Source organism: Plectropomus leopardus, chromosome 23 (assembly GCF_026936395.1).
Source record: "Plectropomus leopardus strain MGB_pleo_1.0 chromosome 23, ASM2693639v1, whole genome shotgun sequence".
In the NCBI taxonomy this organism is placed as follows: domain Eukaryota; kingdom Metazoa; phylum Chordata; class Actinopteri; order Perciformes; family Serranidae; genus Plectropomus; species Plectropomus leopardus.
The window spans coordinates 6,582,647-6,600,125 of NC_142198.1; the positions used below are offsets into that span (position 1 = coordinate 6,582,647).

The following is a 17,479-nucleotide window of genomic DNA, read 5'->3' on the forward strand; positions in this document are numbered from 1 at the left end:
TGAATATTTTAAAAAATGTGGTGGTTTATTTGATTCAGTTAAAAAAAAAACAGATTCAAAGCAATAGTTGAACATTCTGGGAAATATGGTAAATAAGACATTGCAGATAGCAGCTGGTTAGCTTAGCTTAGCGTACAGACAGGATGCAGGAAAACCTTACAGTTTTGAACTTTGAAAATGAAGCACATTGGTGTGATTTGTGTCAAAAACATGGTGAAAATAAAGGCAATGAGCAATTTGATAAGAAATCTTCCTCACATTGTGAAAATTTGGCAGATTATCAGAAAATTGTTTTTAAGGGGCCAGGGAAAAAAGAAAAAGGTCAGGGAGAAATGATCATAATTAGATATTTAAAATGATTGTAACATCATTTTAAATATCTAATTATGATCTGTTTTTTTATAAATTATAATTTATAAACACTTTTTTCCAGGACATTTCTGTTTTTTTGTTTTGTTTTTAAAAAATATTCTAAGGTATTTTACAAAAAAAATACCTTAGAATATTACTTTTTAATAATGTCTTGCCAATTTTTTTTGTCATTTCTTCTTTGCTCATTGCCTTCTTGCCATGATTTAGAAAAAAAATCAGGCCAGTTTTCTTGGCTTTCAAAGGGTTAAGAGGCATTCTGGCACATCAATTGTTGTTCTTACACTTTGGTTTTGGTACGGATTAAATTAATGAGATGATACATGTTAATCAATGAAGTAGTACAATTTCCAAACAGAGCCAGTCTTCCTCTTTGTGCTAAGCTAACCTAACAGGCTGCTAGCTGTAGATCATCTCATCGGATTCAGCGAGAAAATGAAAAAACATATATCCCAAAATATCATACTTTCAAAAATACACAAACAAAGAACTTAAAGTCTTTGCAATTAAAAATGGTTATTTACGATGCATGCAAAGTTACCGATATCTTCAACACAGCCTCACAGAAATATGTGAAATGGACACAACTTCTTAACAAAGTATGATGCGGCTTATAGGCAGAAAATCTATTAAAATTATGCGTAAACAACATGAAAGCAATGCCAACGCAAATTTTATTACTTATAGTCACAGTTTTAAACACTTCCATGACATTTGCTGTTTGGTTAGTTTTAGGGAAATGAAGACACTGTGTTGGTCTTAAAGAACAAAAAAATAATTGATAAGGTTCAGGAAAAGTTTGAAGTTTTGGTAAAAATAACTACGTAAATTTACTTACTCTGTGTAGTTACAGGAAAATACCTACGTGAAGTACTTTGCGTACTTCCATAAAGTCCATAAAGTCACGGGACTACCTTGACTTTTTCACATGGGGCACAAATAGCGGTCTCCTGGTTGAAAGTCCATGTTTTTTTTTTTTGACTCACCCTACGAGGACTTAAACACATTTCTTGTCCTCTCCCACCTAATATGTTATGACTTTGTGTCAATTTCACATAATTCTATGAGGCATATTACAATGATGATGCAATGCAGAATTTCATGTCTTGTTAATGCATATTGTGACTGTTATGTGACATGACACAATGAGATATAATGGTTAACATCATGGGATCATATTTGATCTTGTGTGATACTGAGCTTTGTTCAAAATCCGTCTCTGCTATCGTTCATACCAGGCTGATTGGAATACCAGGGTGCCATGAAGTGCAGGCTGCCTGAAACTCTGGAAACTCTACAAAATATGAAGAAAAAGTAAATGATAAAAAAATACACGTTTACTGAATATTAAGTTAAAAAAACAAAACAAAACTCTATCACACCCACATACAATATCAAGTCACTCACTGTGGCGGTTTGTTTTGCTGCAGAGGCATTTGATCAGACTCTGTCTCTCAGTGTGGTTTTTGGGCAACAGTGGGTACCGACACTTCATTTTTCCCGGGGGATAAACTGCAAAGAAAACAGAGGTGGTCATTTTAGATTTGCATCATAGCAAATCAGGTCATGATCATTTTTAATGCTTTACGTGACAGCAGACTGTAGTATTGTGTACAATGGCAGAAAGGTCAGGGGAAAAGCAATCTTACCAGCCAATGCGAGACCCCAATACGGTAACATAACAACCCTGGGATTGGGATTTTGTTTTGAGAATTTTTAACCAAAAATGTGTGAAAGACCAATGGACACTCACCTCTGCACCTGCAAGTGCGGATGTGCACTTTGGACACATGAAAAGAAGCCTGGGAAGCTGCACACAGTGGAAAAAGACAGTTAGAAATCATTTATGTGGAAAATAATACACCACCCATCAACCTGCTAACATTTTCTGTGTGTGTCAGTGCTGCCAAGTACATTTTACATCATAAGATACAATTATACAGACACAAATCAAATCCTCTTTCTATTTTTATATCGTTTATATATTACATCTTTTTTAGATTCTGCGTTCTATTTACCTGTGCTGTCGCAGAGGGTGTCGACCACAATGAGGAGTAGGAGAGAAGCACAAATGATCCTGGACATGACAGCGGTGTGTTTGCTCCGTTCACCACAAATTGTTTGATTGTTCTACAGCAAAGGAGAAACTTTCACTTCTATATACCAACCCCTTTCCGCATCCATGTAGGTCTGCAAAGTTTGATCTAGGGGCAGATCTTGGCAAGTCTTAAAGGGGGGGATTTTTCTTTGATAATCCCTCAGCTGTGGATGGATTCAGCCTGAAAATGTGATGAATAATGGAGATAACACACTCCCACACACACAAACAGGCATATAAAAGAGTAAAAACATAGAAAAAAGAATGAAATCTTTGCCTATGGGTTTCTCCTGTGCAGTTTGTCTGCTATAGATGACGGGTTATTGATTTTAATGACATAAAGTGCTAAAATCAGCCTCACGCCAATTTGTAACAATCTGTGACTGTTTATTTCCCTCCTGAATAAAAAAAGTGGCTATCCATGTATTATTACCAAATCCATCACTGCCTTTTGTGTATGTCAAAATTGACTTAACCATTTTTTGCATTAACATTAGGGGTAAGAGTCATATCTAAAACACTAAAGAACCTTTTCTTCATGTCACAGGGTTACTTACAGGTAATGGTTATGTGTTGCAGAGGTAACTGGTTGGGGTTCAGGTAAAGTTCAGACCAATGGTGTCTACAGGCCTGGGGCCTCTGAGGCTTTGCAAAGCCCCCAGATATATTTACATGTATATATATTCTCTGAAATTAAGGATAGGCTTTAAAAAAAAGCCCTGAATCTAAAAATTTGTCATATGTCTGTTATATATATATTTTTTTAATTAAGAAAACTACTAATATTTTTTTACGATCAAAATTCATAATTATTCTGGGAAAAAAAAATCTTTTAATAAGGTACCAGAGCAGATTTTAAAAAAGCATCAAACAGAGCTTGTTAATTACAATAATTTTGCAGGGATGAGCCCCCTTACAGAGGTTGGGTCAAGTCCCCAATGTCTCCAAATCCTAGAAACGTCCCTGGACTTTAACACTGATTCAAAATCAGTGATAAAATTTAGCAGCAGTTGTTGACAAAGAACTGAACAAATAATCTTGTCAATAAGTCACTGAGCTACTTAAACAGGTTCAACATGTTTTGACTGTAAGTGCTGTGCATTTATGAACTTAGTGAAACTCTGTGAACTGATTTTTTTCTGGATATTACAGACCTAAATGTCTCTCTTTCTGAGTAACAGACGTGTTTTCCTATCCAGACTATTAACCGAAGTTAAGTAATCTTAGGTGAACTGTTGCCTCTGACATACAGCATTACATGTTATGTATAGGGATTACTGAGCAGTGTTCGTCATTGGCTGGCGTCTGAGTCACTCTCTCATTACTGAAGGTGCGTAATTACGCACTGCGCCCTCGAAACATATTTTGGCACACCTCCGCTGTATAATCCGAAGTGTCAGCTCTGTCCCTTATATCAACCGCGCACAGTGACGTCCACATGCCGCTATGAGTCAAGACACAATACGAGGAAATCCCCAAGGCTGAGAAAACGACGAGAGGCCCCTTTAAATCGACGCTTCCTCGGTGTTGTGCCAAGAGAGAGAGAGGGGGGAGAGAGCGAGAGAGAGGGAGAGAGCTCTGATAAACAACAACACTTTTCTCAGAAGCCGCTATTACCGGATTCAGCTCTTTACTGCGGCCTCGGTGAGCAAGAGGTGAGGAGATATTTATCATATTGAAGCGTATTTTTGAAGATCGCAGAGGAAGAGATGTGTTTGTGTTGATTTTAGAGGCGGGCGGAAAAGCAGTTTTTTATCGCGTGTTGATCAAACGGAAGACACGTTATTGTATTGCTCAGCTATTGTAATAGCCCGGAAGGCATTTGCTACACCTGTTAGTTGTAGTAGAGTGGCGAACACACGAGAATACATCGCTTATTTCTGTATAAACAGCAGAGAAGTGTTTATGCGCACTTGCCAAGCGCCGGCCGCTCTCTGACGCACCAGAGCTATTTTTGACGGCCGTATTTACTTTCTTTCACAGGCTACGAGGACTTTCACGGTGTTATTATCAACGTTCAGTCGGCTGGTGTTCATACATTCATTGTTGAATGCCATTGCGGAAGTGAGAAGCCCTATTCGACACGACACAAAGCTTGGACTGTGCGGACACCTAGTGGCCAATCAGGAGAAGGCGCCTTCTAAAGACATGTACGGAGCTTCAGGGATCCCAGAGCTCATCCCGCCCAGCGGGCCGCCCCGGCAGCCGGGTCCGGCGGGGCAGTTCAACCCGGGACACCCACAGGTCAACGCTGACGGCGGCGGGGCCAACCCTCAGAGACTGGGACAGAGGGCACCCAAACTGGGACAGATTGGTCGAACTAAGAAAGGTAAAGTGGTTTGTTTGGATCAGTTACATGATGACAGTGTCTTCTTACAGCAGCTACACTCATAGTGCACGTTACTTTAACGATCAGATTTTTTAACTTATTTCATTTTTTAAAATTTTGTGTTTTTTGCTTTGCATGTAAGGAGCATGACAAGCAAGAATTTCATTGTGGGGTGTAAACTGCTGTATTTTCACTGTGCATATGACATAAACTTTTTGAATTCTGTGGTAAGGGACTGTTCCTTATTTTTGAGAAAGGAGGGGGTGTTGAAAAATGGGGGAGGGACTTCAAATAATTGTCTGAATTACGTTTTTTTATTTGGCTTAACGGGACAACTTTAAACCTTAAATTGTGATGCTTTGTATTTATTTTAAATACCCTCAGATCCCCCAAAACCGTGAGTGATGACATGCCTTTTTGAAAAATATTCAGACTACAAAATATGGTTATTAATGGTAGAGGGAGGGCGATGCATTTTCCTCCAGTCACTCGAAGAGGCTGACGAAAAAAGGTTTGTAACTCCAGGGTCACGATGTCCAAAAACCAAAGTCACATCCCAGCCACCCCCTAACCCTGATACAGAACAGTCCCCAAGATAAAGAAAAATCCGGGACATTTTTAAGGGTGGTCATGATGCTAAATTTGGCCAGAATAGTAATAATATGCTTAATATGATACTTCTCCAAACATTTTTTTAGTACATCAGAAGAAAATCTATAATTCAATCCACATTCTCAGCCAGAATCTGATGCCTGGCCACACAATAGCCTATTAACTATGACTTTTAGATTCGAAAAAGACAATACGATTTTGAAAAGAATGGGGACACAGACATGGGGTTCACATTTAACAGCAGCAAAATTGTGTTAATTGTGTTTCCAAACTAACTTTTTAACGCGATGTGTTTTAAATAGTAAGGTTTAAGCATAAATGATTGAGTTTGGGAAGTACTAAACATAAAACATGATAAATGAGAGTTGGACTTACTACTTACTGCGAGGTGAGTTTTTAAACAGATGTTTTGCTAATGTTAACGCGGACCCCATTTACTCTAATTCATCAAGAAATTTCTCTGTTTCCGGGTTACTGTTTTTGTGAAGGCCTGTGAGAAAAACTACATTTTTCTTCACAAACCTAACGTAACCTGGGGTGGGTTACTGATATTCAAATGATAATTTTGGGGGTGAAGTGTTCCTTTAAGTATCATGTAAACTTAATGGGCAAATAATACAACCTCTGAAGCAGGGATGGCATATTGTAAAATATTTAAAGGGCTAGTCTGACATTTTGGAAAATATGCTTATTCTCTCTTGTTATGAGCGATGACAAGATGGTCGGTACCACTGTCATGTTTTTCTGTCTGATATGAAGCAACTGGTTAGCTTATCTTAGCATAACAGCTGGAAATGAGAGGGAATAATTAACCCAGCTAACTGAGTAAGCCAGTTTTCTGAAATAAAAGAAAACTTCACACATCTATTTCCACAGTTGCGTAGCAGAGGGGCGAGCAGAAGACAACTCCTGCACACTCTAACTTGCAAAAGTTATTATTTTAATGCAACTTTGGGTAATAGACTTTCATCGACAAAAGTTGCTTTGCATCGCGCAGCAGTTTTTCTTTAAGTTGCGTTCCACTTTTCTGAAACTTTTCCTTGTTCTAAATTGACAAAATTTGTGTCAAGAAGCGCATATTCCTAACCTTTGACCTTTCCCTCCTCAGTGGACTTGGACGATGAAGACTTGGATGACATCATGAACAACAACGGCCAGTGTCCCGTATCCCTGTCGCCTATCTCCTAAACTTCACCAAGAAGTGCCAAAAAAAAAATCCCCAAGGACGCCAAAACTCCCCGTCAGTGATCTTGGCCTTGATCCTGTCACGTGTCCTTCTGAAGCTTCTGACGGCTCAAACAGGCACAAAAACGGCTCATTTAGCGGCAGCTGAAGCCTAGGCCCTGATTGTACATAGTGTTTATTTAACTTAACTTTGGTCAGACTGTGAATGAATTGTATTTGTATCGCTCTCTACTCTATACCTCGGTAAGCAGTAGATTTTCAGGACTTGAGAAAGATTGGAAGGAAGTGTCTATATTTTCCAGAGCTTCTTAACAAGGGCTACATTTCTAAAGTTGCACTGAGCTGAAAGGGTTTCTGATGAAAAGAGCCTCTCACCGGCGTGTTTTTGACGCTGAGGGTTTCTGATTGTCTGCGGGTTGGTTGTGTGATGGAACACACGCCTGTTAATGTGTAACACACAGGTGAAATGTTAAGCTTGGGTTGTGCAATGACTATCACTCTACTCTCACACTGATGCAAGTGGTGTACAAATATCCAGTGGATGAAAGCTCGCTATTTAAAGAAGAAAAAAAACTACTGCTAATTATTTATTGTTTCAACAAAAAAAAGAGAAGAAACACTTTGTGATGTTATGGCTTCTACGTGTTTTTTACTTGTTCCTGAATGGAAATTGCTTCAGTAAATCTATAACTGAGATTTATTTTGTTTTCCAAATGGTGCACTTTGTGGGAATGCCTGTTATGTGCAGTGACATGTTGCAGAATTCTATGCATGAAGTCTGTTCAAGCATCAGAACACGTAACTGGTATCCTGTTATTAAGGGCTATGTAGTAGTATTTCACACCACACCACAGTTATGCTCTTTAGATCATGCAGAGTCAACGTTTTCCTGAGCTCATTGTTGGCTTGAGCTGCCGACTCAGCGGTAAAATCTCGTAAACAACAACAACAGATTTATGGAGCTTTTGTTTGTTTTCAGAGGCAGGGTGTCCCAGTTGGCCACATGACTGTGATAAAAGACAATTATTTTAAATCAATTGCCAAATGATATTTGACGCTATATTCACTTAACTCTTTGAAATGACTTTTCTTGTGCTGCTTTCAGATTCCTCTCACAAGTATTTAACCCTTTGAACCCTGAGCAAAGTGGTGCAATTTCTTTTTAAAACATGGGGGCGAAAAGGCAATCAGCAACTTTGAAAGAAATGTTCCACAAACTGCAAGAAATAAGTAGATTCAGATGATTATTTTAAAAAGCTCGGGGAAACTGTCCAGGAAAAAAAGAAAAAAGCGAGAAAAAAACTATATAATTGTCATAATTAATTATTTATTTCAATTTTTAGGCATCTTTTCCTTTTTTTTTTAACTTCGTATTTTTTTTTATTTTTACAAATTTTTAGGTAATTTTCTCATCCTTTTTACTAATTTCTTGCCAGTTTAAGTGTCATTTCCCCTTTCATTGCTCATTGCCCTCTTCCTGTGTTTTTTACAAGTGTCAATTCAATTTGGTCAGGTCGCAAAGGGTTAAAAGTGGCAAAGACACTTAATAATGAATGACCCTTTCTTTCTATTAATATTTACAGCAGTAACCTGCTTGTTAAGTTACACCCAGATGGCGTCATAGTGTCTTTAACCTTTACTTTACAATTAAAGGATGAGATCATAAAAACAGCAGCTCCCTGTGATTGGCTCTCACTGCTGAGACAATCTTAAATGTTTGTTTTTTTGGGAGAGTTGTTTGGGTTTTTTTAAAGATTGCAGTGAACCTTAAAATGACATGCTATTGCCTGTAGAGGCTCATGCTGATGTCACGTTACATAGTCAGCTGTGAAATTGTTACTAGTTCACTTTTCTTTGCGTAATGGAAGCACTGCATTTCACAGCTCTGACTCAAAGATTATCGTTCGGGGTTGTGGCTACCATTTGCATGGAAATGGTCGACTTTTCATGATGCATCTCGGAAAATAAAAGATGAATCTTTGTGGAATCTGTTGTTTTGATTCACATGTTGCCAATTGTGTTCTAAAACCTCATGTGCACTCGTATTGATGCTTTCTGTTTTTTGATATGTTTTAACTCCTAAACCAGTTGAAAGTCACATGTAAAGGCACATAACAGGGTTTTTTTTTAGCCTGCGGTGGTGCTCGAATTTCCAAAAAAATACATCTGAACAATACTTCCCTCTACACAGTGATATGGTTGGTGAATTATGACACAGAGTAATAGCAAGAAAACTTTTTTTTTTCAAGCATTATGATGTCATAGTGACTTTGACCTCTGGAATATAAAATGTCATCACCTCATCATTATATCCTATTAGACATTTGTGCGAAATTCTGTCACAGTTCGTGTATGAGTTATGGCCAAAAACATGTTTGTTCGGGTCACACTGACATTAACTTTTGATCTTCTACAACCAAATTCTAACCAATTCATTCTTGAGTCTACGTGAATGCTTGTGCCAAATTTGAGGAAATTCCCTCAGATATCTCATTCACAAGCAAGGTCACAGTGACCTTTAACCAGTAAAATTACTCCAAGTGGATGTTTGTGCCAAATTTGAAGGAACTACCCCAAGGTGTTCATGAGATATCAGGTTTACAAGAATGAGACAGAGAAGGCCACAGAGACCTTGGCCTTTGATCTATGAGCACCAAAATCGAATAAGTTTATCGTTGAGTAGAAGTGGATGTTTGTGCCAAATTTGAAGAAATCCCCTCAAAGCATTCATTAGATACCGCGTTCACAAGAATGGATTGTACAGACTGACTGACGGACAAAGGACGGACAGACGGACGGACGACGCGAATATAAAATGCCACAAAAAAAAGGTTGTTCCTAATTTGTATTTTTGCCAGTCTACAGTTTGAATTTTAAACTTTCATGTCTCTACATTCAACTAAATAATGTTGTTGATTGTTTGGTTTGAGTTTTGAGAAGTATTGATTATTTGCGGTTTTGCAAAAAGGAAATCCCATTTTAATCTTTGCATCAATGGAAAATAAAACTACTATAATATCAGCTACTATGGCCACCAAATAGTTAACAATGTTGCAATATTTTTATTATATAAGTAACGTTGGACATGTTAAAAAAATCATTCCGTGTTCGCTACATCATTATCTGCTAAATGAGCCAAGTATATAAAACTATGACATTTTAAAAATACAGCGGACACTGTTCAGAGCATAAAAGATCTTAATACAAATATTTATAATCTGTGAAAGCTAGAGCTGGGCCGCGGTGATCTACCTGTTATATAAACCTACAGAGGAGTCAAAACCTCATCCTACGTTTGTCAAAATAAATAGAGGCGGTTAAATCTCAAAGTGGCTGATATGGAAGCTATTAGAGTGATAACGGCACAGTGACTACACAATGAAATATTTCATATCTGAGCAGGGTTTGTAACAGACTGGTATGAAGAGCTGCAGCGCCTGTGGTGAGTGCTGTAGTAAAAGGCCTGTGTGATACGGCCACCCTACACAGTGAGCCCTTTGTGTGAAGTCACACCCTGCCCGGTGTAACGTCTATTTTGGAACCACCAACGGTTAATATAAAACACTGTATTGTCAGCCTGTGTCTCTGTTGTACAGAGCCCCTGAGTCGCAGCCTAGAAACTGGAATTGATTACTTTCAATTACATGGCAAACGCTAATAGATGCTGGTTTTAACGCCGAGGTGCGAGCGTTGGCGATAATCCACCATTTAGGCTACAATTCAAGAGGTTACACCCCAAGGGCTTGTCCATTAAGTCAGGGGATCCAATTATAATGTATTTGCGAAGATCACTTGTAAACAAATGTGGAATGTGTTGACGGGGTGAGAGACATCATTCATCAAACAATTGAGAGTGCTGCATGATAATCAAAAGGGTTATCAAAGGTCTGCCTGAAGAAAAAGAAAAAAGTCTGTAATTCTTTGCCTCTGTGATTCACAATTTCACATCCACCTTCAGTTTTCCTCCACGCTGGTACTGCAAAATAATGGAGGGGTCTTTGTCAGCTTCTGTTGGAGTCCCAAGCTGTGGGGGGGGGGCACTCTCAGACGTATTCTTTAGTGCTGCTCGGTGGACCAGAGCGGGAACTGGCCATGGACGGGTACTTGGAAACCTGTTTCTTTCGTGGACAGGAAGCGGCCAACATGGCTCCCCCCAGGACGTCCAGGAGGGAGCCGCCCCAGGCGATGAAGATGGCAGCGCCAAACTCAAACCTGGGCACACAAGATGGTGTTTAGCATTTAGTTCAAAATGAAAAGTTTGGATATCCAGTGAATTATTGAACCTCTGGCAAAGTTGAGTTTTTTTGATTTTTCTGTTACACACAAACATATTTCTATTGCATCACCTCAGTTTAAAAGTAAAATGATTTCTTAACTTTGTAAAAATTTAAACCTGCAGTGTTAAAAGATGTCTACAGGTCTTTTACTGGAAGCTAAACTACTGCTGGATAGCCACTGTGGACACAAGTGTTGTCATAAGTTACCTTGCAGATTTAGATCATAAGTACAAAATATATATCTATATGTCTTAAGGCCAGTAGCCAGTTAGATTAGCGTAGAAACAGAACGTCAGGCCAAGTGACAGTCTGGTGCTTAGCTGTAAAATCAAGCTAATTGCACTTGGTTTTTTTATATGAATTAAATTAAGATGTAATGTTTTCATTATTGAACTTTCACATATAGATTTTGTTACCTTTTGACAGAGCTAGATAACTATTTTTACCCTTTTAATGCTAAGTTAAGCTAATTGTCTCCTGGCTGTAACTTCATAAATAACTGACAGATTGGAGAGCAGAATCAATCTTCTCATCTAACTTGTTTCAAGAAATTTAATAAGCAATTTCAGCACATAGAGCACACTGTGTTCTGGGGTTCCTTACTTGGTGTTGACTGGAGTGTAGGGATTATAAAACGCCCGGATCACATTATGAGCAAACCAGGAGCACGCTACAATGGCACACAGCCCTGAGAGGAGAGAAAGTCAACAACAAAGATCAATCGGTCCATCAGCACATCATCAAAACCTGAGAGCCGAGACATGCTTTTACCCCGCTTTATAGTCACCAGGCGGCTAGCTATTGACTCCAGCACAATTAGCTTTTAGTGTTCCTGTTGTCTTCAGAGCCGCTCAGACCTCTTATGTTAGAATCAGTGCCAGGAGTTCTGGACTCATTCAGTCTAATGACCCCTGGAGAGCTGCAGCAGCAGAGTGGGAGGAAAGCTTTTTGGACTTGGGATCAAACCTCCTCCTACCTGCTGTATGATGAATACAAGATCTAAGGAAAAACGTGATGATGAGGTGAGTTTGGGTGGCTTCGATGAAATATTATGTAACAGGGTCTGTATTGATTATCACTGATCCCACAGGCAATAATATAGATAAGCAAAGGTCCCATACAGCGGTATGAGGTCAGCAAAGATTCAGCTAGGCTTTAAATTATATGACGTTGTGCAGGAGTAATTTTGCCAGAGCCACACAGCCGAAATTTGAAGATGTATCTGTGCATGTTAGATGATTCACTGTTCATCAAATAGGCTGGTTGTTTTTCTTTCCTTAACCCTTTGACACCTGAATTCTCTCATTGTCTAGATTAGTTTTCTTCTGATGCATTCAGATGCTTTTTCCTTGCGTGCAAACCACTGAAACCTACAAAAATTGGTTATATTTGTTTCAAAAACAAATGGAAGAAAAACAAAAAAAAGCAATTTGGCAAAAAATGTCCTGCAAAAAAACAAAACAAAAAAAATAGCCGTGGGGGGGATATTAAATTTGATCATAAAACTGAAAAAAAAATTCAGTAAACTATATTCATTATTGTCTTAATTATATATTCAAAATTACAGGTGAGAGTTCTAAAATTTTAGGTCTAATTATGCATATGAGGCATTATGTACTTAAATATGTGCTTTTTGCATTCAATTTCCAGAGCAGAAATGTGAATTTAAATACCTCAATGCTTATTTTGTGAGTTTACTTTCTCAAAATGAACTGTTTTCACCTGTAGTGTCTCCCAGTGTTTACCAAAGTATACTATATAGTCTCAACCCAATTGAAAACCTGGAAATTTCAGAGCAGCGTGTTAGACAGCGCTCTGGCGAAAGTCTGCACACATAAGTTGCTTGTGCAGCTTGTGGTGGCACAACACCTTTATGTTGTTTTTCCCTTTAATTTGTCATATGTCTGCATGCAACCAAATTTAACTCATACTGTACGGCATCCTCACCTCCCACTAGTAGAATGATGCCTCCCGTCATGGCGACGCGGGACTTGCGCAGTTTGTCGCTCCCTCCACAGGTGGTGCACTTCATTCCCATGCAGGCCACACCCAGACCTGCGATGGACACAATGATGCCGACTATCATCAAGGCACGGGTGGCCTGAAGCGAACCTGAGGCAAACAGAGAGAAAGGAAATGGTTATCAAGAGTACAGGGTTGGTTTAGAGAATAGATGGCCTTTTGTTTTGTGTTATGTGCAATTGTAGCTTAAAAAAAACTCAAACAAAAAAGATCATATAAAGTCAAACCTGCAAGCACAAACTGCTACATGATGAGGAAAGAGTAATAAACAAGCCTCGACCCATCGGAGAGGCTTTATGTGTGTGTCCAGAGGTTGTGAATTACACTCACATTAGCCTGTCAGGACATTTCAATGTGAGCTTTTCCTGGAAGAGGAAACCCTGGGATACACATGAACACACACCGGCACATCTCACACTCTTTCTTTCCTCCATCTGCTGCTGTTTAAGAGGTGAAGGCCTCCTGAAACACTACTGTTAGGATCCTCATCCTTCAGTAGCCCCCCCTTCCTTACTCTATAAACCTATCACAGGGTGAGTCCCCCCTTTGTCTCTTCCACTCTGTCCACCTAGAACCAGTCTGTGCCAGTCTAGGCCATCCCTGCCCTGCCCAAACAAACAAAACCCTCCAGCAGTGAGGAAGGGATGGATAGAGAGACTGAGGGGAGGAGGATGCAGAGGAGAGGGAGAGTTGGGGCGGTAACTCTATAAAATAACGAGACATGGGGAACAATAGAGTAGATTATAAATAGAGATAGAGGGCGGGATACACAGTATCCTGACTTTGAGTTACATTACACTGGTCTCATTATTGTTTCTGAGCCATCTATGGTAGTGGATTTCCAAATGTGGCACATATATTGACAGTTATTGTAGGGAAAAGGGGATTCAGAGAGAAGTTGGTTTGGTAGTTATGTTATATATGGATGTTGAAATATCAAAAAGAATAAGACATTGTGTTCTTTTTACTGTCCAGTACTACTCTGTCATGGGATCGATATGAATAGATACTTCCAGAGTTAAAAAATGAAATCAACATGGAGGTGGCAAAAACTGCAGTTCCTCTATTGGCCACTTGAGGCTGGCTCCTAAATGTGTGTTAAAATGTCCTAATTTACAGCAGAAATAAACATGTCTACAGCTTGTTACAAAACACAACTTTGGTCTCTGTGGCTAATTCCCACACTGATTACAACTATAGGGGGGTGAATTTTTATATAACGCATCCATTTTTCTGTTATTGAGGCTTTAAGTCTCAATAAGACTTTAAGACTGTCATGACTGATCTATACGCTGTGAGTCAGGCCTTGGTTACGTTACCTTACCAACATTGCCGCCATTGCTAATTGTAATGTTTTGGTCTCCTACAAAAATCTTGTTCAGAATGGAGACGAATTTCCATTTTTGCAGTGAGTACATTTAGTTTTGATGGTTTTAATCCTGTTTTCCAAATCTTTCCAAATATGGTCACCTTGCTGCAAAAATACAAGATGGCAACGGCAAAAACGTCAAACTCAGGGCTTCAAAAGCCAGTGGGTGATGTCATGGCAGCGTCATTCATTCTTTTTTTCAGTCTAAGGATACATAACATCTTCATAAAACTTTTCTAATCTTTTGTAAAATAAAAGTTACATTGGTAAATTGTGTAAAAAAATGCAAGCTGACGTTGTGTACCTAAAGCTTCAGTTGTACGAAACTGTACCGTAGGGTCACATAATTGGAATATGCGGAATCAAAGTCATCATTCTGAAGGTGCTCCGTTAGGCCCGTCTGACCCCCTAATTGGCCCCGGGGGGAAAACAGGCTCCAATTAAGGTGTTTGTTACTTGGTAAAACACAAGTTAATTTAGAAGGCTGTGTAATGTATTCTTTTAAAAAGAGCCTTTTATATGACAGATGGACAACAAAGATAATAATATAAGACAGAGCCTGCTTGAGGCCTTATCATTTCAACTAATGTTGTTCTTTAATAAAATTTTAGTGGAGCCAACTTCATCCAAAATCACATTATCACAGACTGATAAAAATGGTTCTAATTGGGTTCCTGAGAGTCTGAGGCCCAGGGCTTGTTACCAGCTATTTCTGGCAACTGAGAGAAATTCTCAGTTTTTTTTTTTTTTTATCAGAGTTTGCAAAGAAAGTTAAAGCGCCTGTCCATTACAAGAAATGGTTTTTAATTAGAGCAAGTGCTATGCTATGAATTAAAACCAGAGCTGCCAGTTTAAGTCGTGTGCATTTCAGCGTGGGTAAAGTTCTAAAGGCCTTGTGAGCATGTGTGGTGGGTATATACAGTAGATTGTTCAGATGCTTGTGCTGCAGCAGTGGAGTTACCATGGTCACCCCTCGTCTTTTATGAAGGTTTGAAACTAATTATTTTAGCAACATCTTTTGTAATACGTAACAACAGTTGAGTTTCCATGAGAGCTTCTATTTCATGGTGGCGAAAGAGGAGACAGCATAGCATCTAGGAACAAAGTTCTGTCTCCCAGATAGTGAGATAAACTGGGAAAATATAATAAGCTATAAAGAAAGCCATGTTTTAGTGTATAGTCTATATTTTAACAAATACATGGCCACAGTAACAAAATATTCAACTATGAGGTCATGTGTGCTTAACATGAACATAAGGGACATGGTGTAGTGGAGAGTTTGGGGAGAGGACTTGAGTAAGAGAAAATGAAAAGGCATATGAAAAATTTGATAAATTATTGTAGATACCCTTATGTTATCGATATTTATCAATTATCTTCATTATTAGCCTTTTTGGCAGCAAAATTGTTCATCTGTTTTGATTTCTTGGTGGCTTTTGTTGTCCTTGTTAGTAATAAATACAGTAAATTTATTTATTTATTTATTTTCTTTGGGGGGTCCCCAGAGCTCTGATCTTGCTAGGTCCAGTCCTGGTTGGGAGGGTTTCCCAGAATGTAAAAATATGTGGGTGAGCATTCTCAGGAATGCTTTTAGGAAGATCTTTCTAATCTTTCCTCTCAAACTTTTTTTCTCCTGCATCTCTTATGTAGAAGACAATGTCCCACTGTAGTGACAGATGACAGTGGACTGTGACTGCTGTATAGAGTGTGGTTAGTAATTACAGTGTGATGAGCAGGGTATACCCTGAGGTGGCAGACTTAATGAGTGATAACAGTGTGGTCCACTGAGATCTGACTCAGGTGGAGGAGGTGCTCTGATGGACCAGGTGGGTCTCCAGGTGCAGAGGTATGAATAAGAGACTGTGTGAAGATCGAACAATAATCCAACCCGCTGCACTGAAATCAGTGATGACTGACATGTTAGTCAGAGACTTACTGTCGAGCTGCAGGATGGAGTCGTAGATTTTACACTGGAGCTGTCCGGTACTTTGGAAAGCGCATGACATCCACAGTCCCTGGTACATGGCCACCGCTGTGATGATGTTGTCCCCGATGTACGCTGACATCTTCCACTGCGGCAAAATAGTCCCGATGATCAGTCCGACGATGCCTATTAACGACAGGAAGAATCCCAGCAGCTGAATACCGGAGTTGGCCATCGCTTGCAAAAAAAGTCTCCTTCTTTAATTGAACTGAAGTTATCTCCTGTATCTCTCTCCTGCTTTGCAAACAGTAAACCTCCAGAAAAAGCGTTTTTGAGTGATGCAAACAGCCGCCGTAGAGTCCGTGTCGCTCCTGAGTTGTGTTCCGGGGGTCTTGAGTCGGGGATGGGCATCCGAGTTGTGGGTGATGGTGTGAAGTGGGTGTGTAATTATCATGCCTGCTGATGCATGGAGGTGCAATGCTCTGTGGTCGCGGGGAGTAGCTGCTGGGAAATGTCCCCTGTTCTTCCAACAAAGCAACAGGTTGTCTCTTCACTCAACACTTCTCTTTATCAATTTCTAACCTTTTCGACTGTGCCAGACTCTTTATTGGCTCCAACAATGCACACTTTTTCATACGTTTTTTTTTTTAAATGCTCATTAATGTGTTTGATTTCTGTAATATATGGTCATGTTCAATATTAATCTGAAAAAAAAAGGCATTTGAAAGTACTAAACATGAAACTTGAAAGATATGGTATTAGAGGGATGATATTCTCATGGATTAGTAGCTGTATTGTTAATAGACAGCAAATAAACAAATTTGACTTGGTTAGGGTCACATGTGGGGCAAGATTCAATGCTGGGTCCAGTTTTTTTTTAAAATTTATGTGATATTTGCAATGTGTCCAAATGATAATCGTTTTGTTTGCAGACAGTTCAAATTATGTACTTTGAATTATGGACTTTGGAGTACATAGAATATACAAATCCTAGATTTTATTTTGGTTGTTTCTTTTTATTTTTTGTATAAATCTGTTATAGATTTTTTTCTGGTGTGTATTTAAGTTGTAAAATTGGAAAATAAACTAAACAGGAAATATAAGGGTAGAGCCATAGAAAACATGGTATCTGGAGTCTGTAGATTTACCTCCAACATCAGTATGCAGAAAGTTTTTGGAAAAAAGAAAATGCAGACATGATATGATTAAAAGCTACAGCTTAGGTAAAACACAGCTCTAGATGGAAATTATGGAGAAATTTGGGGTTCACCAAACACCAAAAAAAAAAAAAAGC

General features: G+C 38.9%; 3 protein-coding genes across 3 annotated transcripts; 1 reads left to right on the forward strand and 2 right to left on the reverse strand.

The window, feature by feature from the left end:
• cxcl17l (C-X-C motif chemokine ligand 17-like) lies at positions 1-2,556 on the reverse strand. Its single transcript, XM_088073952.1, has 4 exons — positions 2,388-2,556; positions 2,123-2,179; positions 1,777-1,881; positions 1-1,663 (listed from the first exon to the last, which is right to left on the reverse strand). The coding sequence occupies exons 1-4, from the start codon at positions 2,452-2,454 to the stop codon at positions 1,599-1,601; spliced, it is 294 nt and encodes a 97-aa protein (XP_087930078.1). The 5' UTR covers positions 2,455-2,556; the 3' UTR covers positions 1-1,598.
• Positions 2,557-3,847: 1,291 nt separating this feature from the next.
• LOC121962402 (uncharacterized) lies at positions 3,848-8,580 on the forward strand. Its single transcript, XM_042512660.2, has 3 exons — positions 3,848-4,122; positions 4,451-4,796; positions 6,517-8,580. Exons 2-3 carry the CDS (start codon positions 4,616-4,618, stop codon positions 6,594-6,596), a joined length of 261 nt encoding a protein of 86 aa, XP_042368594.2. The 5' UTR covers positions 3,848-4,122; positions 4,451-4,615; the 3' UTR covers positions 6,597-8,580.
• Positions 8,581-9,632: 1,052 nt separating this feature from the next.
• Positions 9,633-16,599, reverse strand: cldn7a (claudin 7a). The gene is made up of 4 exons (XM_042512519.2): positions 16,198-16,599; positions 12,818-12,982; positions 11,474-11,558; positions 9,633-10,805 (listed from the first exon to the last, which is right to left on the reverse strand). The coding sequence occupies exons 1-4, from the start codon at positions 16,418-16,420 to the stop codon at positions 10,637-10,639; spliced, it is 642 nt and encodes a 213-aa protein (XP_042368453.1). The 5' UTR covers positions 16,421-16,599; the 3' UTR covers positions 9,633-10,636.
• Between the last annotated feature and the right edge of the window lie 880 nt (positions 16,600-17,479).

Coding starts and splice junctions, on each gene's coding strand:
- cldn7a (XM_042512519.2), bottom strand. CDS start 16,420: ATGGCCAACTCCGGTATTCAGCTGCTGGGATTCTTCCTGTCGTTAATA. Junction 11,559..12,817: donor CATCATTCTACTAGTGGGAG/GTGAGGATGCCG, acceptor CTCTCCTCTCAG/GGCTGTGTGCCATTGTAGCG. Junction 10,806..11,473: donor TACACTCCAGTCAACACCAA/GTAAGGAACCCC, acceptor TTGTGTGCCCAG/GTTTGAGTTTGGCGCTGCCA.
- cxcl17l (XM_088073952.1), bottom strand. CDS start 2,454: ATGTCCAGGATCATTTGTGCTTCTCTCCTACTCCTCATTGTGGTCGAC. Junction 2,180..2,387: donor CACCCTCTGCGACAGCACAG/GTAAATAGAACG, acceptor CACTGTGTGCAG/CTTCCCAGGCTTCTTTTCAT. Junction 1,664..1,776: donor CAGCAAAACAAACCGCCACA/GTGAGTGACTTG, acceptor CATATTTTGTAG/AGTTTCCAGAGTTTCAGGCA.
- LOC121962402 (XM_042512660.2), top strand. CDS start 4,616: ATGTACGGAGCTTCAGGGATCCCAGAGCTCATCCCGCCCAGCGGGCCG. Junction 4,797..6,516: donor GATTGGTCGAACTAAGAAAG/GTAAAGTGGTTT, acceptor TTCCCTCCTCAG/TGGACTTGGACGATGAAGAC.